Here is a 28000-nt window from a genome sequence, read left to right on the forward strand (position 1 = left end):
ACCTGGTTAATATTAGAATTGCTGCAACGAACAGAAAGATTGAGGCAAACTTTATTCTTGAGCTTCTGTTTAACCTTCCTGCCGTTCTTTTAGTTCAGCTCATATGCGATAATTTTTTGCTTAATAGTGGCATATAACAGACATTAATCACGATTATTTGTATGACAACCATCAACTAAAATTTAATGATTGTGAGAGCAAACCATATTAATTTATTTAGTTTCAAGTGAGATGCACTTTTCAAAGTTTGGTTCCGTTTGGACAGAGAAAGGAGCGCTAGCATTAGCTGACTGACATCAGCTGCTTTATTCATTCAGGGATCATTCATCTGCTTGGCTACCATTATTCATACAGGCGTACAAAACAGCCTTCATAACCTTCTACCGTCGTGCCATTAAAGTGTTGTTGATGGTCAGCATCATTGCTATACAATATTAAGCCTTCTTAAGATTGTTAATAATTAATTCCAGCAGATGTCCTTTGGTTTCCAAAGACGTAGGTCTAAGCGTCAGCCAGGTCTGAATGATATATAACACAATTAAAAGTTAAAAGTTAAAACTCACCAAGTCAAGGAAGCTAAATAATTTAACACCTGTCTTACTGTGAATCATATTATCAATTAAATCGAACCCATCCCCTCTTATATAATGGAGCCTTTGATATTAAAGGGAGACACTTTCAATCACTGAGTGCTCTCCCTAATCGGGTAAACAATGGTGGGACTTATTACAAGGAGGATCAACCTATTAGAGGGACTGAGATCTTTACTGATTCCTTTCTCCATCTGCTTCCAAAGCCTGATCACACACATTAAAATCATGTAATAAAATCCTGCATAGAACTGAGGGGAGTGATCATTTTAGAAAAGCTCAGGAATGCAAGGATGTCAAAGTGCACATAAACATCGATAAACAACTTTAGTGTAAAAGACAGTGTTAGGTCTGTTATCGCACATTGTGTTCACATTGTTTTTCAGGGCAGAGAAATTAATCCATATGAACGCCATAAATGAGACGATTCTGCAAGTGGACGGTGGTTGCACACACTCTCTCTGCTGCTGTGTCGGATGCATCTGCAAATCTGCATTTTAAGATGAGGTTTGTGTGGTTAAGTGCATTTCTGTGTGTGTGTGTGTGTGTGTGTGTGTGTTTGTGTGTGTGTGTGTGTGTGTGTGTGTGTGTGTGTGTGTGCATATGTGTATCCGCGCAAATGGGATTTGCCTGAATCAGGAATCCTATCCAGCTCTTCAGCCCAGTGAAACTCAGTGGCACACACATTTGACAGGAAACAGAAAGCAGTGCTGACTCAAAAGTATCGATAGAGCAAGAAGGGCAGGAAAGAAAGCCAAAAAAGAAGATTTTGAAGCCTCTGGCCCATCCCACTTCTGAGCTTGCCCCTGCTGTAAATGATGATTAATCTGCACAGAAAAGTGGCCCCAATAATTTAGTGCTATTGCATGAAGAACAGCTATGGTAAATATATCATCTGGAATAGCAACATTCTGCTTTCCAGCTGTTCATTGGAGCGATTGAAACACTGTACAGTGAGATAACTACAAACCGGAGCATTATAATTTTTGTACTGTGGTGTTTAGAAATTAAAGCTAATTAGGGTTCAAGTCTCTGTCAAATCTTCAGAAAAGCTAATTGTACACACTCTCAGCTGAAGTGGTGAAAAATTGGGCATACATGAAGGACTTGCATCCCCAGAGAGTTAATCAGTTCCGCCCATAACACTCATAATACTCCAATACAAGAATACATATTTTGTAGCTTGTATCAAAACAGCAGTGCACATAATGCACATGCTGAACATCCAAAGAAAAGCAAAGTCAGCCACGGCACGAAATGAATTCACAGTCGATATCAATGCAAATACTGAATATAGGTAGCTTTAACAATTAGGTCTCCTTCCCCTTTAACCAACATGTTAACAGGCTTTACATAAATCAATTCAGAATTGATATGGCTCATAGTGAGGTGTGCTTAATGCCGTGCCCTTTTTTGTGGTCTGACACAATCTTTTACAAAGTTTTATGCAAATATTTGTCCTCTGTTTTGAAATCTCTTGCTAACAAAAAAGAGACAAAGAATCTCCCAAGAGTCGCGATCCCACCTCGACATATGTTCACGTTAAAGTGAATTCAGTGGCAGTAAGAATTATGACTCTTGTCTGCTTGGAGCAAAGGAGGAAGTTACATGACATAGAAGCAAGAACAGGGTGTTCATTTCCTGTTTCCTACTGACAGTCAGTGTTGGTTTCTTTTATCCGTGACCACACACAAACTACGATCTTTCCCTGGAAGTAGTTAGTTTGCAGTCCGGAGCAAATATTCTGCTGTATAGTACAGTAAAAAAAAAAAAAAAGTTCATAGTTAAGTTAAGCTTTATTTTGTGAAACTGTACATAAGAACTTGTGTGAGATAAAAAAACAAAAATAAAATAGGACAAATTACCATTTCATCATCTTGAGAAAAATGCTTTTTCCTCAGATACTGCTGAATGGGGTTTCTTTCCGTACTCACACTGGGCAGCCGGAGATATACTGTATTGACCAGAGACCCCCATCAGACAAAACGCTGCCGGTTGCAGTACCCACTTGAATTAATAATTATCCACAGTCTTGGTAAGGACTCATGTTTGGTTTCCTCTTGTTTCCTCCTGCAGTGTCAGTGCTCTCAGCAATATGTGGATGCCTTCCACACTCCTACGTAAACAAAAAGACACTACATGCTTATGAATGTAGATGTGTACATTTAAAGTCATTCATGTTTCTAGGAATACTTGTCAATGCGAACTCCATAGTCAAGACAGTTGTATTTATATAGCATCAAATCACTTATCTCAGAGCACTTCTCATATAGAGAAGGTCTAGACCCACCCTTACTGTTCATAATATTATTTACAGACACTCAACAACGCCCCCTCACAGTATGCACAGCCATCAGTATTTGACATTGCTTTGCATTCCACCTTAAGCTCACTGCACAACCTCAGCAGGTAAAGTTATTCATCCCGCAACGTCTGCAATCAGAACATTCCTTGTTATCGAGTAAATCTTTCAGCTAATTGTGTAATCTGCTGTGCTTGATGTGAGTTTGCAAGCATCAGAGAACATCACGTTCTCCTCTGAGTTGATCTCCGCAGCCTGTTCTGACAATAACCAGAAGCTCTGCTTCGCTGTCTAGAGTGTAATAGAACAAATAAATGATGCATTAAAGAGTTTGTGGGGAGAAAAGAGAGAGAGGTGGAGGGAAGCTGGGAGTGAGAGTGAGAGAGAGACAAAGATAGACAGTAGCTGAGGATAGTCCCCAGCGTACTTGAGCAGTATAGGTGCAAAAACGGAGGGTTGGGGGAGAGGGACAGGATGGGTAGCTGATCGATTGTGGCTTTATCTTCGGGAAACTTAACAGAATAAGAGAGAGAGGAGTCCACTGACCACAGATCCAACTATGAGACTGAGGGGTGCCATAATACAGTACACATTCTTTCAAATATAAAGTTGAGGAATTGATTTGAAAAACCAAGGTGCCCTGAACTTTCTATCCAAACTTATAGGAGTACTTCTTTTTACAGACGTAAGCAGCACGCAGTGGACTATATAGGGTCTGGGAGCAATATTTTATTTTTATTTGACATTCTCCCTTTCTAGCAGTTTCACCATGGCAAGACTCCATGTACTGTCAGCGTGTTAACTATAAATGTTCTCTGAGGATGCATACAGAAGGATGAGCGCAGAGTTCATTCTTTATCGTTGAAAACTCCAGGTATCGTTAAAAAATGTGCACATTCAACTGCCTTTTTGGGTTGACAATTTAAATATGTTTTTTGTCTCAGAATAACTAAGTGTATATAAAGTGATAATGTCAAAGTTAATAATAATGCATGAAGTAAGTTAGTGTTTGCATTCTCTTTTAGAGATACAGTAGTGAATGAGAGCACTCATAAACCTGAATGAGGACAAACTGGTCAGGCGAGCTGACTGTCCTGGACTCTCTCCTGGACAACATCGAGGAGGTGGGTGAGAGGAGGATGCTAGCCGAGCTGACATCAATCATTGAGGACCCATCCCACCCCCTGCATGAGACGGTGGGGGTGCGAAGCAGAGCCTTCAGCGGCAGACTGCTGCATCCAGCAGTGCATCCTCTGTAAGAAGGAATGCTACCGCAGGTCCTTTGTTCCAACTGCCATCAGACTGTTCAACTCTGGCATTGTTTAATGCAGCTCTGTGTTTACATGCCTACTGTTCACACTACTGTGTGACTTTTATCTCTCAACATCCTGCTATTTCATCCATGCAATATCTATGTGCTATATTACATATTTTCTTCAATATCCCACTTTTTTTTTTTTATCTTTTTGCACCAAGCTTATGCATACATATTTGTTATATCCTGTGTTTCATATTTTTTATCTACTGTGCAAAAGCAGAAAACAATGTACTCAACCTTTTTCCATGTGCAATTTTCTTTTTTATCCCACTAGCAATATTAGTTTTAAATAAACCCACACACACACTTTTTTGTATAGAATGTATATATACATTTGATTTTTTTATTCTCAATTTCGTATTTTTTATCCCCTTCTATGTCTCCTTTTATATTCCTGATACTATTGCTGCTGTCTGTAACACCCTAATTTCCCTGTGGGGGATTAATAAAGTGTTTTCTTATCTTATCTTATCTTATCTTATCTTATCTTATCTTATCTTATCTTATCTTATCTTATCTTATCTTAGTGACTTGGACTTGAAGACACTGCACGCCCTTCACAGGTGTTTTCACTTTTTCTGGCTAATTAGATTTCTGCTCAGGTGCAGCATAAGAGATCAAACACATGCAATCAGGCAAATAAGTGACAACACCTGTGTGGATAGGCCTATAATGCGAGCGGCAACAGGTCATCATTGAAGGGTAATGACATGAGCTGCTTCTGGCTGTCCAGGCCTACCACTGGATTGTTGACGCACAGTACAACCAACAAGCCAGTTCGGGATCATGTCTTTGTTTTTCCACTGGTAAGGGTTTAGGAGAGTTATTGCAAACTTCAGTGTATTAATGACCATAATCATCAGTTGCAACCCAAGTGAGTCGATATAAGGGATCATTTCTGTTTTTCAATTTTTGTCTTTATGTGAATGTCGCAGCTCTGCATATTTAAAAAAAATGCAAAAGCTTTGATCAGACTTCCCTTTTAAAGTGCTGAATTTGTGCCATTGTCCGTTATCTCATGAAAATATACTGAGAATTAATGAACAATGTGATTTCATTCATGGCAGCACAGTACCTTTCAAGAGCAAGTAGGTGCCATTGCCTTAATCTCCTCCTTCATCTGAGTACTATTCTATCTACTCCCAGTACAAACATTTCATTTATTGAGACTTACGGATGAAAACACAGCTGACTGTAACAGAAAACTGCATAAGCACTTAAGCATCTGCAATGCTGTGTGTGATGCATATGTCCCAGCTATACACACATTCACAGCAAATAGTCACGCACGAACACACCCTAACTATATTCTCAGCACGATTCCACAAATACTCGTTAATCACCTGTGTTCCTGGATGCTGTGGTGTCCCGATCCTCGGCACTGTCACTCGCTTCATGTGGAGGCCTGCATTAAAGGGAAGGGACAGGAAATGGGAATCTTTTCAACCAAGGCGTGCTGGCAAATTATAGTCTCTTGCATCTCTGCAGACACTGGCTATCCCGTTCATTGTGGAAAATAAGGCTATAAATGAAAGAAGGATGTGGAGCGGAGGATGCAGAAGAACAGGTAAATACAGTGCAATCAAAAAGGACTGTTTTATTTGTTGAGCTACATTTACAATTTGATTTGGTCCCAAATAAGAAAGGGGTTTGAGAATGAAATTCACTGAACATTGCCAGCACTGAAAAATACATTCTAGTTGTGGTACTAATGTCACTCAAAGCACAGACTTTATCAGTGCTGTAAATGACATCCGGTCCTCTAGCATCTTGCAATTTCTAGCTTCCTCTTACTGTCCTGGCCTGTGACTCATTTGTGCCGTAGTGCTCTGGCTTCTCCACAGAAAAGGTCTGCAGCACAATTGATGGTTCCTGTTGGAGAGAACAGTACCAATCTTTATTCATCATACGGAGGTTAAAGTCAAATTAATCTGCACCTGTCTTGTTTAAATGAAAAGAAATGTCTGCAAAGACAAAACAGCTCCATGAATGACAAAAGCATATGATGGGAATCCTATGTTCTTATGAGGTCGTTAAACTGGAAAAGATACAACCCACTGAGATATATAAATTTCATATCTGGCCATAAAGTGAAGACAGGAAACGAGGCAGAGGAGTTAAATTATATATCGGTGTTGTCCTGTTGCTCAGGGCCCATAACAATGCGATAACAGGGACCTAAGGGCCCTCACCACTGATGGAATATAGATTACATCACTTGAAATGGAAAAAAATGCACATGCATATATACACATCTAACAAACATGCAGAGCTTACCCACACTCACACAGAAAATAAGTCCCTACAGTAATTCATTTTCTGTTGACTGTTGCCAGAAACTGCCTTCAAATGGCCTCCCAGCCAGCCCTTTGAACTACACCACCCATAATTTAAATCTATCACATGCTAAACATGTTCTTCTATCTATTCTTGCATTTTAAAGAATCTCTGGAAAAAAGATGTGCTGCAGCCCCCTAATGGACGATGCTCCTTTTATCACCACTGACAAAAAGTTCTATTTTTAGGAAGCCCAGTTTCAAAGACCCCCCGCTTAAATCTTAAGCGCACACAAAAGGGACATTTTAGAGAAAGAGAAAGAGGTACAGAACCACAGCTTGATTTCACTGCTGACTGCAGAGATTCGTGTGCACACTAAAGCACAGTGTCTTCCTCTCATACAGGACTTAAACTGCACCAGTTTGCCCGACAGTGTTCAATTATAATATGCACGCCAAATGGAACATCAGTCTGACCTGTGGGACTTGCCCCAAGCAAGCCTAGGTGGAGCTGCACCAAGTCCAGTGCCACAAGCTGCTCCTAGGCCAATTGGTGCAATTGAGGTGAGGGTACTATCCAATCGCCACATAGAACCAGAGACACCTGAGCCCAGTTCCCTGATTACAAGCCTTGCTGCAAATGAATTCTAGGTCTGCTGGCAAACACTGTAGCATAGAGACCACAGCCCTGTCAGAAGCACCCGCGGACGATTGCAGTGTCAGTTCTGCTACCCACAAAGTTGTCTACTCTTAAAGCCTGGCAACTTAACTGTTATCAGCAAATAGCCACTTCGAGGAGCCAGCGAATTGGACAGCAGGCTTTGCTTACTACGCTCTTCCCCAGGCTCTGTTTCTCTCCTACCTTTTAGGTGCTTAAAGGAGCCATCTTTAGCGTGCTTGGCAGAAGAAGATTAACCAGAGCTCAGACTAGGAAGAAATGAGATTTGTGTTCTTTGCAGAATCTCTTTTCCAGGTACTTTCTATGCTTGTGAATGTATACCTTGGTTGTTTCCTCTCTGGTTGTCCTCAGTACTGCCCGCTGGCAAAGCATAGTCTTACATATGGTCAGTGTAAGGCAATTTTCCATTGTGCCTCCAATTTCTCTCCCTTGTTTTATGTGTTAAGCTGTAGCTCAAGGGCATTGATATATGCTCTTTATTTGACTCTTTTTTTTTCTGCATGTCAAAAAATACCCCTCACTTACTCAGTACCTTATTTATATCCATTTCACAGGAGCTGATTTAAGGCAGGAAAAGTACTAGTGTCCACGCTCGGCCAGCTAGCTGAACATGTCCATTCAAGATAAAACGTTAAAACAGAGGGGAGTTTATCACCAGATGGCTCTCGAGTCGAATCCCACACCAGTCCTGCTCTCACCAGTAACTCCTCCACTCTCCCAAGCCTCTCCTGCTGTCACTGCAGCTCACCTTGCAAGTTTGCTGGAGTTAACTTGCAAAAAGGAGAAATCAGAGTCAGCACAGCACCGAAAGCATCTCCAGATCTCCAGACGAGAAGTCCACTTCTAACCTCCCAAGCACTGAAGACACTGCACCCCTGCCAGATCTCATTCTCCCCATCTGTCTTTCCTCATCTCCATGTCCCTCCCTGTCTCTGCTCTTTGAAGTATATGAAACATATTACCAACTTGGCAACTTAATTCTCCCAATTGTATCATAAACTGAGCCCTAAGCTATGCATAATTCTCATAATGCACACTTTCACACTTAAAACTCCAGATGAACCTTAAACCAAAGTTGACCACAACTGTTTTTATTTAGGATATGCATACGATTAAAGAGAGAGTGCAATAATTTTATATAACTGATGTAGCGTCCTGTATCAACACATAATTATATGTACATCAACAAGGCCTGTTTGTACCATTTTACATACAGTAGTATATATGAATATTAAGCTTACATACCCAAGAGTTTGATCATTGCGATTATATTATGCTCTGCATAAAGTCATTTGCTTGACAATATGAACAAATCAGCACATTTTTTCCCTAACATGCAGTGATCACAAAGCTAATTTACAATCTGATCGATTGGTCACTCACTGTTGCCTGCCGAGCTAAATGTTGATGCATCTCGTCTCATGATCAGTTTAGCCACTAGATGACAGTAGCCTAATGTTTTCATCATAATTTATTAACCCAGTCTCTTTCCATTCCATTCCTAATGATAGACAAACTTTTCCTGGATCTCGACCAAGTGTAAAACTGTGACATTTCTTATTGAATTTACAAAATGTGCATAAAGATATGGTATTGTTTTTGTGGTTGTCTTTATTTCAGGCGAGGTTTCCGTGAAAAGCCCCGCGGGGAACACTGTTTATTGTTCAATGTGGACTTGAACTTGAACAAACACCAAGTGATTCTGAATAAAGATGTACTGCAAATTCATTCTCTGAAGGAGGTCACAGCAAAGGATGTGTGTATGTGATTGTTTACAAGGGTATTTTTGGGAAGGGAGGGGACCAGAAAAATAGATTTCTCTGTGTAGGAGGACTGACAGAAAAGGTTTGGGAACCACTACCTTTAAGTAGGGCAGTCTCATTTCCAAGCTGTCAAGTACCACTGCTTTGTCATGCCCCTTTTGCGTCTCATATAGTCGCCCAAGGTACCCTTTAGAGTCAGTGTGAGACGTACCAGACTTTCAACTAATTCCACTGTAAACCTATCAAGTAGGTCCACAAATGGAGGAAGGTGGGGTGGATGGATGGGTCAAACAAATGCATGACTTTTACCCAGGAGACCGGGGTTCTTGTCCGAGAAGAAACCAAAAGTCAATGTTCTTCTCCCAAAACTATCCCAGTAGTTTGTTGCCATTGTTGCCTCTACAGACGCTGAACCTTATGCGTCTGTGTGAGCCATGTGACAAAGCAGCAGTATTTGACACTGGGGAATTGATAATGGGTTGCTTTTGGTATGGAATGAAGCAGTCACACAAAAAAGTTGGTGTGTCTTCACTCTGGAGGATTATTCCCATATTCCATCCCATTATTCCCCATCCATGAAGGGACTTTTGGTCTTTGTGTATACAGAAGAGCTGTCTCTCTCTCACACACAGACACCATGATTCACACTCTATTCCATTACCCCCCAAAGGAGTTGTTAGACAGATAATGAAGTCAGCAGTCCAAAGGATAACTAGTGGTTCTTCAGTGTAAACAAGTCACTGTCACTTCTGCTTTAGAATTCACTTTATTCTATCAAGGATGTCCTCTAAAGCAGTCTGCGGGCTATAAAGTTGGCAAGCTTCGAACAGCTTGAAAATTTGCTTCACTTCAGCTCAATTGGGCCAATTGACAGGAGAGAAAAAGATGGAGAGCAGAGCAAGAGTGGCCACACCAAAAACACAGAGTAAATGCAGAGAGAGAAATCTGGCATCTGCTAAAAGAGTGTGTTTTAAGAAATGAAAGGTCAGTCTCTAGTGCCTCCCACTGTCATCAAAGACAAACAACATAACTGTTTTAAGACACTACAGTCCATGTTGGATACAACAAGTAATACTACAAGAGGTGCAACTGGAAAATTATCTTCCACAGTTGGTCTCCACCAGCCTTTAATGCACTGACTTCCTGTCAGTTATCTTCCTCCTTCGTTATTACTGGATACGAGGCAGAACCAGAAGGCAACTAGGAACAAACGGAGGACTCACCGCCTCCATCTGCTTGTAACAAGCCAACAAATTAGCAGCAAATAAATCAGTAGAGGTGGCACTAAAGGAGCCAGCAGAGAAAGAAGCGGGCCAAGGGATCAAAAAGAACTGGCAGGCTCACAGAGATTAGTTTTCCTCGAGTTAAAGACGTAAGAAATTGAAGTGAAACTGAGCCCATTTGCTTCATCTGTTTGTCTGTGCTCTGGCAGAGCAAGCCATGGTGAGAACTTTCCATCTCAGGCTAATTCTTCACAGACACACCGCTTCAGACTGTCAGCAAACTGCAGGTGGGGTTAAAGATTTGCCTGCCAACAGCTGCTGGAACTGTTGGATAACATCACTGCCTTGTCAACATGGCTGCCTGCTTTAATGGGGGAAGATACTAGATCGCAACATTACAGGCGGCTAATAAAATGGAGTGCACAATTGACAATTTTGCTTCGTAACACAAGAAATGCAGAGAGAGAAAAAATATGTACTGTCTATATATGTAAATGAATCAATAAATTGTTGCTTTTTCCTTGCTCTTTCAACTAAAAAGCATCTAGGTAACATGTGGTAAAAGGTTGTAAAACCATCTTTATGAGCAAAGGGAAAGCTGTTGTAAAAACAGTCTGAATGACACAGACCCACACACTCATTCATACCACACGCTTGCACCCTGACAGCCCTACAAAACTATGCTTAGAACGGCCATTATCATCCAAAGTAACCACCCTTTTGTATCAATCAGCCTTTCTCTCATAATGTAATCTACCGCTGCAGCTGCTTCTCCCACCACAGCATCTCTCTCGCTCTGTTTCCATCAGTCTGTCTCAATCCAAGATAGACTGGAGAGCAGCCCAACAGGGTGTAAATTGATGCCTCACCCCCATCTCCTTTGCTGATTGGACTCCAGCTCTTCAAAGATGAGCACCTTCCCGGCAGCTTGGCTGGGGCTTCCGAGGCTGGTGTGGTGGGATTACGGTGATTATTCTGTGGCACTGGCAGCCGGTGGCAAATGATAGCCTGGTTGACTCACTGCCTCACGTGGCTACCTTTGGGGAGTTGTTATGTGCGTAAAATTTTTATTTTTCAATGGAAAGAGACAAAAGTAATGTAGAGCCTCACGGTATTTCTTTACTGAACTCATAATGTATCCTCAGGGACACAGTTTTTTGGTCAGTGTGGTCAGTGTTATCTGGGCTTGTCAGTCATACGTGGCCTCAGTTCTTGAGTATAAAGGTCGTTCAGCATCATCAGATTTCTGTATAAACACATGTTGATAGGAAAGGATAGGATAGATTATCACTGTCTTTAATATCACACATGCCACATATAATTTCTTCTAAAACGGAGCCATTATTCACGCTGACCCTCTTGGCCCGCTGTTCCAATGAAGAAGCTTGATTAACAGAGGAGGGAACAGGTTTTTCAGCCTATTGTGTGTGTTCGTTAAAGGTCAGGGGCTCACACTCTTCATCTAGCATGGGGATCTAAATAACTAATTCCTAAGAAAATGAGACATTTATATTAGCATGAAATGTTATTCAAGTAAGATTCCTAAGTGGATACGCATATCCATTTATAAAGCTTACATTTGAGAACGAACAGTGCATTATGATTACAAGTGTATAAATATATATAAGTGGGCCCTATTTGATATCTATATCCCATGCTATTGATTTGATTCACAACAGTTTAAATTCTTAATGTGAAGAGGGATATTCATGAGTGTGATGGAAGCATTACCATATCTACAAGGATAAAATGTTCGAGTCTGAACTGCAGCAGCCTCTATGTTATGCATTAAAACCTCTTGAGTGGTGTCTCTTCCGCCCAGGAAGGAGGCATTGATTGTATCTTTCTTCACAGTAGCGAGCCAATGGATTCCATTTCTGCCGTGTTACACATTTATGACCAAAATAATTGCAAATACATTCAGAGGAACACAAAGTGCATGCAGAGTGAAGGCTGAGTGATAGCGAGCTGTATGGAGGCTTCAGTCGCTCTCACTCTGCAACACTGAGGCATTGCCTTTTGTCAGCCTCTTACTTGCTGCTGTTGTCGTCTCATCTGCTTACCTGCTCTGCCAGTCGTTTTCCACGCTCAGCCATGCCTACCTGTCCACTCACTTGATCGCACACCTGAATCTCATCGCAATCAGCCCGGCCCTTAAGTGGCTCTCCCACACACAATCAATGCCAGATTGCAAGATTTTGGGGCATTTCATATCAAATTGATCTCTTGCTACTGGACCCGCCTGCCTTTGACTTCCCCGGTCGCCTGCTCCCTGGTAAATACTTTAGCCTTCAGTGTTTGACTACGTCTGTTGCCCTGTATTTCCTGGATCAAGGCCTGCTAGTGACTGTTGCCTGTTTGGTCTGCGAAACCTGAGCCTCGCCATTGTTCTGGACGGAACAGTGATAGCTTTGCATCTGAGGGCGTATTCACACCTGCCTTGTTTGGTTCGAACCACACCAAAAAAATTGCTGGTGCGGACCTTTTGGGCTGGTGTGAATACAAACCATCAAATTCTGGTGCGGACCAAACAACCGGACCGAGACCCAGCCGGAGAGGTAGTCTCGGTTTGCTTTCAAACAAACCCTGGTGCGGTGTGCTTGATATGCGAAAGCGACTGCGCTCGGTCCAACCCAGTTCTAAAAATTCTATGCATTTTGGACGCAACAGGCTACCGTTGCTGTGGGCATTATGTTGTGCCAAATGCCTCTGATGCTTTAAAAGTTCTGCAAACATTTGAAACTGTATGAAACAAATTAATATTAGCACAATGAGTGCAACATGCTGAATCTCCATAATCTCCATAGTTTGTTTTCACCGACGCTTCCCCCCCTTCTTTGTTTACCATGTTACCCTGCGCTACCCCGCCCCCGACCGTTTTGTCCAATGATTGAATGATATTTGCACACATGTGAGTTTGTTGACAAATTCTGGGGCCCTTACAAAAATTGCAATGTGGAAAAGAACCGCACCAAACCAAAAAAGAAATATTGTATTTTGGTCCAAACCATAGACAGCGGACCAAAGGACTTTCTTGGTCTGAATACGCAGTCAGATTCTGTGTGACTTCCGTGTTCTGGTGGTACTGCAATTGGGTCCTAAACCCCCTGTTATACCTCTGGGTTTGAAGAAGCAAGGGTGCAACAGTTTGCATTCCTTTCATTGATTAGATTTAATCAAACTGGTCAATTAAGAATAAGTTCTGTTATGAAATCTGTCTTACAAGTGTGTGACACAGCAGTCAATGCAGGAAGAGATGAAATTTTGTAAAAGACAACTTATCTGCAAATTGCCAAAACAGCATCATAGAGGTGAATGACTAAGAAGAAAAACTATTTTATCAGTTAGATCAGCTAAGGAATTAGAGCCATCACATTGACATCGTGCGAGACAGATGGTGATGGGAGCTCATATAATCAGCAGAGAGTTGATAAAACAAATGTAAAATCCGCTCAGTGAGGGAGGCGCTGAGATGATTACCAATGAAGCCTCGCAGTAACTCTGAAAGAGCACTGCAGTCACGCACACCTCCAGCTGAAAAACACCAATCACATCCATGCAAGCCACATTCATTGAAGACAATGAGCCCGTCTTTATAATCCGACTAGCACTCATGCTCTCGCATAACACTGCCCTGCTGGTAATGCTTTGCTGCTACCTGCTGCACACCGACCAGGATGACTGATTTCTCGCTCCTCCAGTTCTTATTATGCCATTTACACACACTCTGTCTCTCACCTTGTGCGTTTCGTACATCCTGTGTCTCAGTGTTATGTGTCTTTTGGGTTCTGTTTTGTATTGCTGCGTGCAGGCTGTTGTGCTCCCCAGTGAATCATACACTGCTGCTTAGTTTCACTGGGGAGCACCTGCAGGAGCAGAGCCCTTTTCGCCAAATAAAAGCGTATAACCATTTATGAGCTAAGTAGTCGTCTTCCCTCTGATATGTCTGACAGATTAAAAAAACATGCGAGACAATGCCACATTTCCTCTCTTTAAGGCAGAGGTAAGCTTTGAAAGTGTCAGCACAGTTCATGTCTCTGCAGATGTCTGAATGAAAATTGGGAAATTAGATTTTTAAATTTTTTAATTATGGTGGAGCCAGCAGTGTGACATTTGTGAGTGTGAGGCAGTGGCCTTTTCACTGGGTAGTTTGTAAACAGAAGGGAATAGAGAGAAACTAATGGAGCTCTATGCATTTCAATGCAGTTACACTGCTTTAACTTATAATTCCAGTTTCGCATTGGACAAACTTTGCCTTGTGAGTTCCTAAATTCCACCAGTCACTTGGCAGGCGTTTTTCTTTTGAGATCAGTTTTGCTTAGACACCCATTTCGACTGATAAATATTCAGTGTGTGATGAAATTTTTTGCATTTGCTTCACGCTGCAGCAGTGAATAAAGTTCCATCTGAGACTGTGATTGTATTGGTCCGTGTTTGCTTAGGGGAGAGACATTTTGCTGTCTGGCAAAGTTCAACAATTAAACCTGTGGATTCAAGACACTCTGCATGTTTTAGTTGCTCTTTTCCCCTCTTTGCGCCTGCACCATAAAACACGCAGTCTCCAGAATTTATTAATCAAATAATAGCTGTGAAATTAGTTGGTAACATATGCAAATTTTAAAAAGAATATGTTGATGTTCTGAGGTGCAGCCTTGAGGATCTGCTTCATGCATTTGGTTTGATAATGTTTCGCATTTATGGACTTTTCCATTTAGGAAAAAAATGCTTTTAGTGGTGAATTGCAGTGGTGGTAATAAAAAATTCACTTTAGAAAGATTCAGTGGAGAAAATATGCAGATTACCTGAATTACTGTCACCACAGTATGTTAGTTGTTTTTATTATGTACTCCCAAACAGACATGGCGGCATGGCCAATTGTAATGCCACTCAGCAGTTTTGCCGCACCTCTCTAAATATTGTGACTGCATAAGTTTGTGTTTTCAGAAAAATAGAAGCTCCTGGTGAGAACTGGTGCTTTATGTTGCTTTTAGTTCATTTATCTCAGCATTCCCAGGACCCTGAGATCCCAGGTGGTACCCACAGCAGGAAGTGTCATACTACCTCCTGGGGACAGCAAAGTGGGACAACAAGGCCCTCAAACGACATGGGTTGTTTGTTACTGCCTTCATAAACAACCCGTTTATTTAAGATTAGGAAAAGATGGCAGTCGTGCCTCAAAGAAGAAGTCCAACCTCCTCCTGCAGCAACAGCAGCCTACATCCATATTTTGTCCTGCCCCCTGACAAGAAGAAGAAGAAGAAGAAGAAGAAGAAGAAGAAGAAGAAGAAGAAGAAGAACTTTTGTACTTTTCACACATAGTTTAGTTGCACACACTACATGCACACACACCATGCTTCCATGAAATTATTTTCTCTGCATTTCACCCATCCTCAGTCTGTCGATCCTCCGCAGCAGACCAGGAGCAGTGGGCTGCCAGCTGCTGCCACGCCGACACCAGCGCCCGGGGACCAGTCCTCCTTTGTCACCATTGGTCAGGTGGTGATCTTCTTGCATGTTTTTAGTGGGGGTTATTAAGGAGGAAACCCCGGGTGAACACGGGGAGAACATGCAAACTGCACACAGAAAGGCCCCCTTCTTCCTCGGGCAGCAGGCACTGAAGGCATGGTGGAGGACACGCCACCGGCGCCCACAGCGGGATTCGAACCGGGGACCTTCTAGCTGTGAGGTGACAGTGTTATCACTTGTGCCACCGTGCTACTAAAACCATAGTTGTTATTCACAACAGCAACTCCCTGAGTAACTGGACATACCACACTATGGTAAAGGTGTTGATTAAAGGAGTTCATGGGTTATTGCTTTATTTTAATCATATTTTAGCCATATTAAATCGTAAACATTTCCCTCTCAGTGAATATGTGCTTTAGAATGAACTGTTTATACTCCAAACAAACTGGGGATCAGCATATCATGAGATTAACTGCTGCTAACTGTAGCTACCATTAGCTAGTTAACTCACTCACTTAGCCATCAGTCAGTTAGTGGTCCTGTTAGCTGACTTTGCCTGGACTGGGAGTTCAGAGCATAAAATTAATTTTAGTTAATATGTCAGTGTTTTAGACTAAAATGCTATAGCGCCTTCAGATGTGTCTCCACTCTGCATGTGCTGTCAGTCAAATGCATATTGCTCTGCAGCTTTATGGCATGCACAGCTCACACTAATACAAGAGACCAATCATCTGCAATTCCAGACATGCAAGCAGTAAACCAATTGTTTATGAATCATCTCCATAAATTGCAGCATTATTACATTTTCTGTGTCTCGCGGTAGCATAGAATTTCCTCTTCTTCCGCCATGCAAATGAAGACAGAATTTGCCAGTCAACCCTCTAGAGTACAAATTAGATTGTGTAAAAGAAGCTATCTTTGAGTGTGGTTGAAAAGTGACGGGGAGACTTTAATTTGTTCTCTAACTTCCTGAACGTCTCTCACTCCTTCTCTCAGCATGAGCAGGTGTGCAGACAGGGAATGGATAGATTCATTAGAAGTTTCGGCACACTTGCAGGTGGAATCCAGGGATGTAATTTGAAAGATTCGTCACAGTTTTAGTATCTCTTAGACACCACAGACTAAGAATGCTCTTAGTTCTGGGTGTTTCCATGTAGACTTCTCTTGACGGCAGTAGCCCCAGCACACTGTGTCAAGGGAGGTTCGTTTCACATCATACAAACTTTCATAGGATTGCTTTATAAATTCAGTTTTTAGCTGACACTCTCATCCTGAGGGAGTGACCAGGTAGGTGTTAGGCATCGCTTACATAACACCTTGTGTCATAGTGTCACTGTTATACAAAGACAGTCATATTTGATAGTCTCATTTACTAATACAAGGTGTGACTTTATAGCATCCATAATGCATCAGGTACAATTAGAAAATCCAACACCGCACAGGAAGAGAACATCAAGACAGAGCTTGTGTGTCATCTTACATCGTGGAGGTGCTTTCTCTGTGCTCATGACGCTTGGTGATGATCTGCAATACCTATTAACAATTCCCATGTGAAATTGTTTCCACATATAAAATCTGAAAATACATGTTCTTACAGAGTATGTGAATTTATCATATGTGAAATGCTTGTACCGTTCTTACATGCATGTGTGTACTTATTACTTGATGTTTTCATGTGTGATGTATTACATGTCACAGGAGAACCACGTTTTCCTTCAGTATATGGAGAACATTATCACACGTGATTACCATGTGACTATACATGAATATATTACATGAAATTACATTTTTGAAGATTCTCATTTATCCAGGTTATGGTACTGATAAATGCTTTCCAGAGCATACCGATATGAATTTTTCGCGAGGTTTTTTGCAAGCATTTGAAATAAAGTACAGTAATGTAAACTTTACATTAACCACCTGTTTCTTAAAAAGGGTTAGAAACTTAATGCACATGACTGGACCGTGTGTGATCAATGTGCTCCTGAGGACTTAATTGAGGATAATTCACACCTATTCATTCTGACAAAGCAGCAACCAATGGGGAAACACTTGACTGACCAATGGAACTTCATCACATACTCAGCAATTAGCTGCTGTCCAGCCAATAAGATGTGAAGAAATGATAGCAGTATTGAAACCACAGTCAGCCCAGTTATTTCACTTAAATAGATAAATTAAGACTGTTATTAGTGAGTGTGGCAATCTGGAAAAATGGGTGTTGTTCACTCTGAGCAAAAGGTTTGTAGAACAGAATTAACAGCAAAATTATATATTAATGGAAAATTAAAAGATCAATAAGGCGAGCTGCTGGTGATTTACACATGAGAGATTCATCATGTATGACAGACACAGACAGGAGGACGAAATGATTGTTAGTCACCAAATAAAGGAAGTTAAAGCGTTTGCAGATAAAATGGGGCTCCCCTCCCAACAGCTGTGCAAAACATCCTTGCACGAGAGTTTATGATTAATGAACGCAGTCTGCTTCCTGTGTCATATATCACAACTGGGCTATAAGAGATCACAGATATATCTATAAAGCATCATAAATGATGATCCTGCCACCAGGGAAAGTGTTTCCCTCTATGTTCATAAGCCATTGTTTACTAGCTCCAGTGATTAAACAAGGCGTTATTTGATAATGGAAATCTCAAATAAATGACCATTTTATGTAATGTTCCATAGTATATCAAAATAATAGTAGAAACAGTGGGAGTGTGCGTCCACCCAGTAAACAAAAGACAAGTCAGTGAATTAGTCAGTGAAAGTCTGCAAGAATGCTACTGTATTGCTTTGAAGAACAGTATAATTGTATAGATTACGAGCTCTGTTACTAATAGAGGGGTATGATCAGTCTCAGTGAGCAACTCTTGTAGACCTCTCCTCTTTACAATCCTATGAATAAAATCCTCTCTTATTAAGGGCATTTCAGATGTTTTTATTTGTTGAAATATTGTCCAAATGTGGTTATCTTGTAAATTTGAGAGTTACAGTTTCATTTTGGGGGGATTGTTCCTCTCTTTACCATTAAATTTGCACATTGTTATTTTATGCTATCTTTCTCTTTTAAAATGAGTTTTCTAAGTATTTTTCTTTTTTAATCATTTGTGGTTTGTTTTGTTTTGTTTTGTTTTTATTTGGTGGACTATACCTCACACTTGGTCATGTTGGACATTTACCTGGTGTTAAAACATTGCCTGGTCATACTAATGAAAGGAGGCACATCCAATATGTAGATGCTCTTTGCCTTTTTACTTCTTACCTGGCCTAAATACAGGCAGGGGTGTGCACACAATTACAATTCTACATCTACAAAGTGTGTGATCTTCACGCTCCACTGATTATCTGTCTATATTTGTCTGAATTCCCCTTTCCGGAGCCCACAGTATTTAGCGTAACACTTGTGTGTTTTTACCTGCTCCCTTATCACTTTATTTCCTGCGGGACAGAGGAGGCCAAAAACAGTTCTGTGATTTTCCATCACTTTGGCTCCCTTGTGGAATACTGAGCGAGAACGAGAGCTGGAATGACAAAGTTAAAAAGCTCAGTTTTAACTCCAGTATGGGTGGCTGATTTTTTTTTAGGAGACCAGTTAGAGAGAGAGAGAGTGAGTAGAATGAAAAAGAGAGAGACTGGAGATTCAGGTTCCTCTTCTCATCCCAGAAATAGCAGGTATTTGATTGCAGATGGGGCTTTTGGCCAGTGGGCTAATAGTCTCCTCTTTACCTGAGTGTGAGGCCATCTAAAATAATAAGACAAGAATAATGGAAATGCCAGCACAAAGATAGGTATAGGGCCAGGGATGGTGGGCTGTAATGGTCTGGGGGTGCTTGTTCTGGCGTGACTTTGGGCCACCGACACCTCAGAGGATGTGGTCAGTGCTCTCCACTGCTAACACTGATTTTGATTGATCATCTCTGCCCTGCAGCATTAGGATAGTGGTGAAAAATGCCATTTCAGCAGCCCCTGAAAACTATCATATGGCTCCGCTCAGCTCATATCTTATTGGAGTAGGTATGAGAGTTAGAAGGGCTTCGTTCATTGTCATGAAAAAGCAAAACTGGTTCACTCCCATACACCAAATGCATAATTGCATGAAGGTGATCACTGAGCAGTTATAGCTGAGATTTCTGCTGAGGTGATATTTTTTTTAATTTTGTCTTTCCTTGTCTGTTAAATCATCCTGAAAAGGAAAGATACAAAACATTGTGGTTGATTGCAGTTGATTTGAGGCTCAATGACGAAGATGTAATGACTAGGAATTATACAGCGCGTCACATTTGTCGTTATTGTTATGTCTCATTCACTTTTCAAGCTGGGAACACACAAACAAACACTCCTAACCCACTGTGAAAACACATCAAACATTTAAGGAATGACTTTCACACTCTGCAGTCACAGACGCTGCCTTTTGAATTATGATACAGCTCCGACTGCAAGATACATTTAGATTAATCCAGATTCCAGCCATAAAACTCAAACATGTTTGATGCGATAGTGACACCTTTGACAGATCTGAGGGTCGGTGACGAAGCGGGAGAATGAATCCTTGACTTATGCACGCTGCAAGAAAACAGAGGATGACTGTTTATGAGCTTCAGCGTTTTTATAAACTGGATTTGCTACGTTTACTCATGACACATCAGTCATTGAGGACATTTTGGTGTGTTGCTGATGTTATATGATCATTTTCAAACAGCAAGTTGTTGGACACAATAAAAGACGAGACATTGAAAATTAATTCTGTTTTATTTCAGTTATATACCAAAACTCTGTGGATAAAGCTTTGAAACAAGATGGCAATAACCTGAGGATGAAATTATTAATTAAACATCTTCCTAATCGGCATCATTTAACCTCCTGAGAAGACCTTCTATTGTCATTTATTTACCCGTTCTCCTCTTCTCTGAGTGATACACCACCCAGAATCTTTATTTTAGACTTGAAATCTCGCATTAAAACGTTTGTAACTTCATTCCTTATTAACAACAGTGGCTGCGGTCAGCTTGCCATTTGCCATTGTTGGGTGGAGTGCATTTTAATCATGGTTCAAATTTAATTTGTGCTGCTACACTCACTCTCATCCTTTCCTATTTTCTCTTTCCATCTTAAACTCCTGATCTTGCACTCTCTTTCCCCCTCGGTTCTGAAAAAAAAACAATGAAAGCATCAATTACCCTCGTACAGTACATCATGTTGGGGTATAAAAGACTTCATTCTATCTGGTGAATAGAGAGTGGAGATGGGAACAGGGCCGCCTTCCCAGTAAATGAAATAAAATACAAAATGTTTGCATCATTTTAATTAAAATGATAACTCTGTCGTGGAACCCAGTTTTATCAGGAAGAGGCGCACAGATGCAAAATAATGTGACAACAAAAAAGTGATTATGTGTTTGTGTTATCGCAAGCCATGTTCACTGCACACAGTAATTGTATTTTATGATTTTGTGCCCGCTGCACAGTCACAATTCCCCTTTCCAATGATGGCTTATGTTTCCTAGTAGTGCTTCGAAACACCCCACCAAGAACATTTTGGATTAGAGCAATATTGCGGCTGAGACAATTCTGACAAACCGATAGCACATCGGGCATACACTCACACACACAGCTACACACTCTCATTCACTCGCTCACTCTATCTCTGCCAGACATGGGTGTCAGCCAAACAGTGCTATTTGCTGGAGCAGGACTGGCACTTCTCCAGACCATGGGGGTAGCAGGCTTGGCAACGCAGATCACTGATGGACTCATTGAAGCGGTTCGCCAGCATGGACAGCTTGCTACCGTGACACAGAGAGCAGGGAGCGCAGCCCGAACCGCCACAATGCTGGCAGCTGTCGGCCTCCTGCAGACAGAAGAAACACATTAAAGGAGAGAAGAGGAGAAGGATTAGGTGAAAGGGAGGAACTATAAGGTCAAGCAAAGGGGAGGAAGAGGTTGAAAGAAAGGCTGAAAAAGGAAGTTTGGACAGCAAGGGGAAGATTTTGTCTGCCATGTCTTAACAACTGCTGTATATATTTAAATGTAAAATCAAAGGCATCAATAATCTATATTATAGTGCCACTTTACATTTCAACCAATTACTATTTTGCAAGTGTTTCAAAACTGATTAACTTACTTTAGTCAGTTCATTAACAGTGAACATTAACACAGCTATCTAGTTTAACTGGGCTGCCTGCTGGCGAACACTAAACAACCTTAACAACATCGCCGATTTTTCCAGTATTAATTATAATGAAACGCCTTTGGTAAGTAGCTGTGCTAATGTACAGCCAGCCGGTCACTTTTACAGCCAGCTGGTCATTACGGCAAAATTTACAATAACGAGCAGCTGCCAGTAGATTTTCAACTATATGAGGGGTGGATGGTAGTAGATGTGCAATGAGGCTCCATTTAAATCTTCACAAACAACTGGATGTTGTAAATAGGTAGAAAATAATGAAAACTTGAGGGATTTGTCCCGAGTAACCAGTAAGACGTTGCTGATTACGTATTTAAATGCCACAAATCAAATGGCATTCACCTCTGACCCTTAAGGATTTCCTTTAGCAGAGTAGATAGGCTGCTGCGATGCATGCTACAGTTCATCAGAAGAAAACGCACTATTCATATAAAAATCATGGCACAGAAAAAGTGTTCCCCAAATCCTATTTAACCACTCCTTTCTCAAAATGTAAAGCACAATGTGAGAGAGAGTTTGGAGAATCATTTTGTTATGACTACTGGATAAAATTTGAATCAGAAAATCAGAAGCCGTTGGGGCACTATTGCAATAATAACCTAATAAACAAGCTTACCCTTTGCAGCTGAAATGCCAATGACTCCCAAAACAACATATCTGACCATTGCAAAGTACCAGCACACCGGTCACATTTTGTTTAAAATTCCACACCAAAAGTACTTGGTTAGGTTTATGCAACAAAATGTTACGGCTACATACATTATGTAACTTAAGTGTGTTTTGTAAGTTAAAATAAGTCAGCGTTGGCTTACAGTTTCAAGTGGGAAATAAACAAAGGTCCCTTGGGTGAAAGTCCTGTGTTCATTTGACCCATCTATCCATCCACCCCCAATTCCTTTGCTCCCTCATAATTACCATCAGCATGAGATGTCAAAGCCCAACAATAATGCAAATATGGTTCATAATGACCTACTTGCAAGGCAACTTAGGCAGCCTTTTTTGGTGAAGATAAGAAGTGGTCAGCCTTCACTAACATTCACTGGAATTTTGTGTTTCAGTATGGTCCATGACAGGCTGGTTGCATTGCTGCAGCTGTTGTGAAGTTGGATTTTCCAGCAGCAAGCAGCTACAAAAGCCAAACTGGCTGAGGTTCACAAGGCAAAACTGCACACAAGCCTTTTGAAAGTCGATGCTTTGACTTAGTGCATCAAGACCTACATTAGTGTAAACTGCATGCAAAGTTAGAGATAAATTGTGCTGATCAGCTGTTGTAGCGATAGTGAAATGTGCATAATGTGTGCACATACCAAGTAGAAATCCACTCCTGTGTTACAAATTAAGACAGTGAAAAATTAACTACCTCAGGGTTTGGACAACAAAGGCAAAGACGATAGAGAAAAGAAAGTGACAAAGAGGAGTGAGATTGCCAAATAATGAAAAAATAAAGCTGAGAATGAACTTTTTTTCAAGAGGTAGAGAAAATGAGAAAATAACGAGAGAGGTGAGAAAAGAATGGAGGAAGTGAGAGGAAGAGAACAGTAATCAGGGGGAGGTGAGAGGGAGGGGATAATAGCGAGCTGGGTATCCTTGCAGGCTGGCAAGTGGCAGGCAAATGCTGCAAGGGCAGAGTAAAACTGTGGACTCATCAGCATCTGTTCACAGTTGACAGATAACACTAGGACAATGGTAGTTGTTACGGCGGGAGGGGGCAACAAGAAAAGAGAAGAAAAGGGGCACAAGGAAGGTGGCGGCTACAAGGAAACAGAGGAGATTGCGGGATGAGAATAAATGCCCCACAGTGAGCAGTTAGAAATTACAACAATATGGCCGCACAGACGATCCTGCAGTTATTCTCTTGAAAGCAAAGATAAAGTGACGGAAGGATGGCTGAGGACATATGCAGAGGGAGAGAGAGGCGGGAGGGGGGAGGAGGAGGAGGATGTGGTGAGAGTGGGAATACCAAGAAACGGGGTGATAAAAATGCTACCACACCACTGAGAATAATTTGGCCAAGGATCATTACCTTGGTCTCTGTGTCGCTGATCTGTTTCTCCTCCTTCTCCTCCCCATCTTGTGCACCAAGAGCTTTAGCCCTCCTCCTGCTCCCCCTCTCCCTGGCCTTTGGGTATCCCTCCAAGTCCGCAGGAGGCACAGCGTGGTGCCGCAGTGCTTCGGGTTTCCTCAGCGGTGCTCTGATGATGCGCAGATTGCTGGTGTAGATGATTATTTTGCCGAAGTCCAACACTGAGGACTGAAAGCCACAGAAAAAGTCAAGATAACCCGACATCAGTTAATGTTAACATCTGGTGTGTCCCAACACTAAGCATTTCAATTAGCCTCAACTTGATATTTCCTTCATTTCCCAGATTTCTTTTCTGCAGCTCTCAGCGAATGCACCCACATTTAGCTGTGGGCTTTTTGTGTGGGTGAGAAGAGGTTTTCTACTTGAGTGCAGCTGAAGAGTCCACTCCTTGTACAAAACACAACATGCTTTGTAGCTGTGTCTGGTCCACTGAGGATTCTGGTCCATAGTTTCTGTTTTGGGATCGTGTGTTTGGATTTAGGGGCTCAAGTTGGCAAAAATTGAATATGATATTCATAATTATGTTTCCATTAGCATATAATCATGTGTTTTTATTAGAATGAGCCCTTTATCTCTACAGAGTCAGTCATACTGCACCGTCATGTTTCTACAGTAGCCCACAAGTGACAAACCAAACACTGGAGCGCTTTTCATGTTAATTGTGATTTTAACGTAGGTTCTCTCACACGCTTGGCCTCACCACTACATGCCAATAAATTCTACACACTGGTCCTTTAACGTGATCTGATAAGATGCCTTTTAAACCAGATAAAGAGCTGTTTTTCAGTGAATCTCTCTTATTATAAAACAGAGAGAGAAGGCACTCATTAGACCTAATACAATAGGGGAGTTCCTCCAGGACCACCATGCCATCCTTTCAATAATGCCCTAAAAAGATAAACTAAATCCAGATTGCTGTTTTCAGCTGATAAATGTGATAAATACTGGCCTTGGTCACCAGGGCCAAGCATTCCTTTGTTTAGAAGATAAAAGAATGAAACTGACACTAAGCCAGCAGGCGATGTAGCTGACCTCCCTCTCAGCCTGCTGCACTAATGAAGCCGCGACCACAGCAGCTCAGTAACAGTGGCTTTTTCCTGTCAGATGAACAGTTTTGTTGCTGTTATTGTTCCACTTCAGCTGTTGTACAATTTCCACTGAGCAGCATGCAGTTGATGCTTTAATTACCCAAGGATTCTTCCCGTTTTCTATTTTAAGTCTTGATTTCTTGCTCTGTTCTAAAGATGTAGGAATTAATTATTAAATTCGTTTGCGTTGGCAGCTAATTGTGTTTATTGTGTGTTTGTTTTGTCGAGTCTGCTTGCTTTTCGGCATATGTAGACTAGCTAAGCTCTGAGGGGTTTGAAAAAGGAAGACCAACTCTTCCAAGGAGCTGTGATGCTTTCTTATTATAATTCCCTTTATGTAAGTACATCCAAAGAGACGCTGCGTTGTGATCATGCTCCAAAATTAGTAACTTAGCATTCAAAATGTGTCAGCTACACAAAACCATAGTTTTAAGGAGTTAATTGACTTTTTCTGTATGTGTTGTTTGAAATTGGAGAGGACAATTGCAGACATCACATCCATAAATAAGTACATATGTTGAACTGACAATGTTTCTGTTAATTTACAGCAGTGCAGAAAAGATAAAATGCATGAATCCAATATGATTCACATGCACAACATACACACACACACGGGCACGCGCAGTCTTCCAACACTTTTGGGGACATTACATAGACTTACATTCATTTCCTGAAGACTTACCCTAACTGTAACCATCACCACAACTTGGCTAACCCTAACCTTAACCCAAGCACTCAACCTAACATTTATTACAATGTGAGTAATACTCACACACACAAACACAAACACAAACACAAACACACACACACACAAAATATCCATTTATTTGCCATTTTCAAGAAAGAGGAATTTCTGCTCACACAGGGATCACAGTGGAGGTCATAACCCCGACTCTTTCAGAAACGTGATCATTCAGATGGAATGTTTTAGTTCTAATAGCAAACTTCATTTTTTAAGATCACATTAAAGCAAACTGTTTCCATGATGGACATTTCCATCACCATGCAGCAAAATCTTATTATTTTCAATTCCAGTTCATTCAAGCTGCACTCAACAGTGAATGAAGACAATTAAGACAGGTTTTAGCACTTGTTATTCAGACAAACAAAACTGACACTGCTAGTCCAAAAGATAATCAAAGCTGATCTTGATTAATATCAGAAAATCAAACCAGAGAGCAGCATCACTTACTGTGGCATCTCCCTCCGCCTCCTCAGTCTGGCTTGCAGCAGGCTTGTAGCTTCCCATTCCTCTGTACACGTTTATTCTCTGGGCAATGAGCCCTGTTGGAGGATAGGCACCTGTATGCAGAATGAAATATAAAGTCACGGTAGAGTGACAACTTGTACCAGAGATTTCCCAGGTCCTGGTTTCAGCCACAAACTGCACATATTTCTTATACAGTGAAGGTGCTGTCTGAATTTTTGGAAGTCATGATAGACTATAGCAGCTGTGTTACTGGTAAATTTACTGGTAGCAGTCAAGAAACAGTTTGACACTGTCAAACAGCTAATTGCAATTTTTATGTGATTATGTGACTTAACAAAGCAAATGAGAATATTTATTTCGTCTTTGAAACAGTTTGACTGCTTCTGGTGCATGATCTGTAACTCCTTTCATACGAACTACCAAAATAGGTGACAATAGGTGTAAAACATTTGCATTTAGGAATAAGTTAGAATCGATTTTAGTCAGATTAGCAAACAGGTTCAAACATTTCAACTCAGCTTGTTCTGCTTTTGCATCCGCAAAAAAAAACAATAGCATATAGAACAGGTTACACCTAAGGCTGAAAGGTGAGCCTGTAATTATAGCCGTGAGATGTTGTCCATTATCCCCAACACAAAGACTGCTGTGCGGCAAAGTCTAAAACATAGACAGCCAAATGTACAGGCTGGATTACCATATGCAAATGTAATGTACACATCTGGCTGGTCATGCATATAAAGACACAGTGGTATGCTGTGTTACACAATAATGAAAACCCACCTTGTTGGTCCCCATGAGTCTCCTCAAACCCACAGAGCTGCTCCACCTCCAGGTGGCTGGGAGGGATCTTGCGATGAACAAAGCTGTGAGGGTATTTCTCCTCTGGACTGTCCAGCTCCTGACCGTCCTCGTACACGTGCTTCAGCACCCGGCCGCTGTAGGATGAGGCCAGCTTGAACCTCACCTGTGGTTTTGAGTTGCAGGTGACATGTTTTTAATCCACTGAAGGTTTTACATTCTCAAATGATGCAGCGGCATGTTGTTGTGACTAATTTGCACAGCTTGCTGGCATAGAAAATGAGTAGAAAAGGAATGCTGTTTGATCAGACAAGAGCGGTGCATGCAAACATTTCAGCTAGGTGTGTGCTACAACGTAAAGCAATATGTCACTGACATCAAAGCTTTAAAAACCATTTCAGCAGAAAGCTCGGCAGTGACCTCAATATGTCTTTTACTAAACACGGTCTTTTATGAAAGCAGTTCAAAACCCATGAATTTTAAAGAAAGTGCTCCTGTTAATAACTCACCTTTCTGGGCTTGGTGCCTTCATAGCGTTGATTCAGCTTTCTCTGGAGTTCCTCCATGGTGGCTGATTGAGGAGGGGACGCCGAGAGAGTGTCAGTCCATCCAAGAAGCTCCTTACATGGGACGAAGTGACATCAGCTGGACACCGGGGTGTCTGTTGTGAGGACAGAATGCACAGATGGATGGAAGAAACAATGGATTGATATACAGCTTGATGGAAGCACTGGGTGGATGAGAGCCCGACTGAATAAGCTGTGTGCCAGGAGTGGGTGGATGACTAAATAAAGATGGAGATGAAGCTCTCTCTGTGTGTCCTGCCTCCTGAGTTGGACTGCACCTGCCGTTTTAAGGGACCACCTTTCTAGCTCTCCGTGCTAAATTATTCACAGCTAGATCGTGTGTACAAAAGCGTGGTTGAGAAACCAGAAGCTCCGTCATCAAATAATTATGATCACCAGAATAGAAGGAGCCTGTGTGGAGCACTCTGTGTTTGTGTGTGTTAGGAAGAGAA

At 41.4% G+C, this 28000-nt stretch overlaps 1 protein-coding gene across 1 annotated transcript; it reads right to left on the reverse strand.

Annotated features, from left to right (window-relative positions):
- Positions 1-20351: 20351 nt before the first annotated feature.
- On the reverse strand, positions 20352-27990 carry LOC139344732 (glutaredoxin domain-containing cysteine-rich protein 2). Its single transcript, XM_070983085.1, has 5 exons — positions 27492-27990; positions 26965-27148; positions 26167-26276; positions 23827-24054; positions 20352-21467 (listed from the first exon to the last, which is right to left on the reverse strand). Exons 1-5 carry the CDS (start codon positions 27546-27548, stop codon positions 21294-21296), a joined length of 753 nt encoding a protein of 250 aa, XP_070839186.1. The 5' UTR covers positions 27549-27990; the 3' UTR covers positions 20352-21293.
- Between the last annotated feature and the right edge of the window lie 10 nt (positions 27991-28000).

The sequence above is a fragment of the Chaetodon trifascialis genome, chromosome 16 (assembly GCF_039877785.1).
Source record: "Chaetodon trifascialis isolate fChaTrf1 chromosome 16, fChaTrf1.hap1, whole genome shotgun sequence".
Taxonomy (NCBI): Eukaryota; Metazoa; Chordata; class Actinopteri; order Chaetodontiformes; family Chaetodontidae; genus Chaetodon; species Chaetodon trifascialis.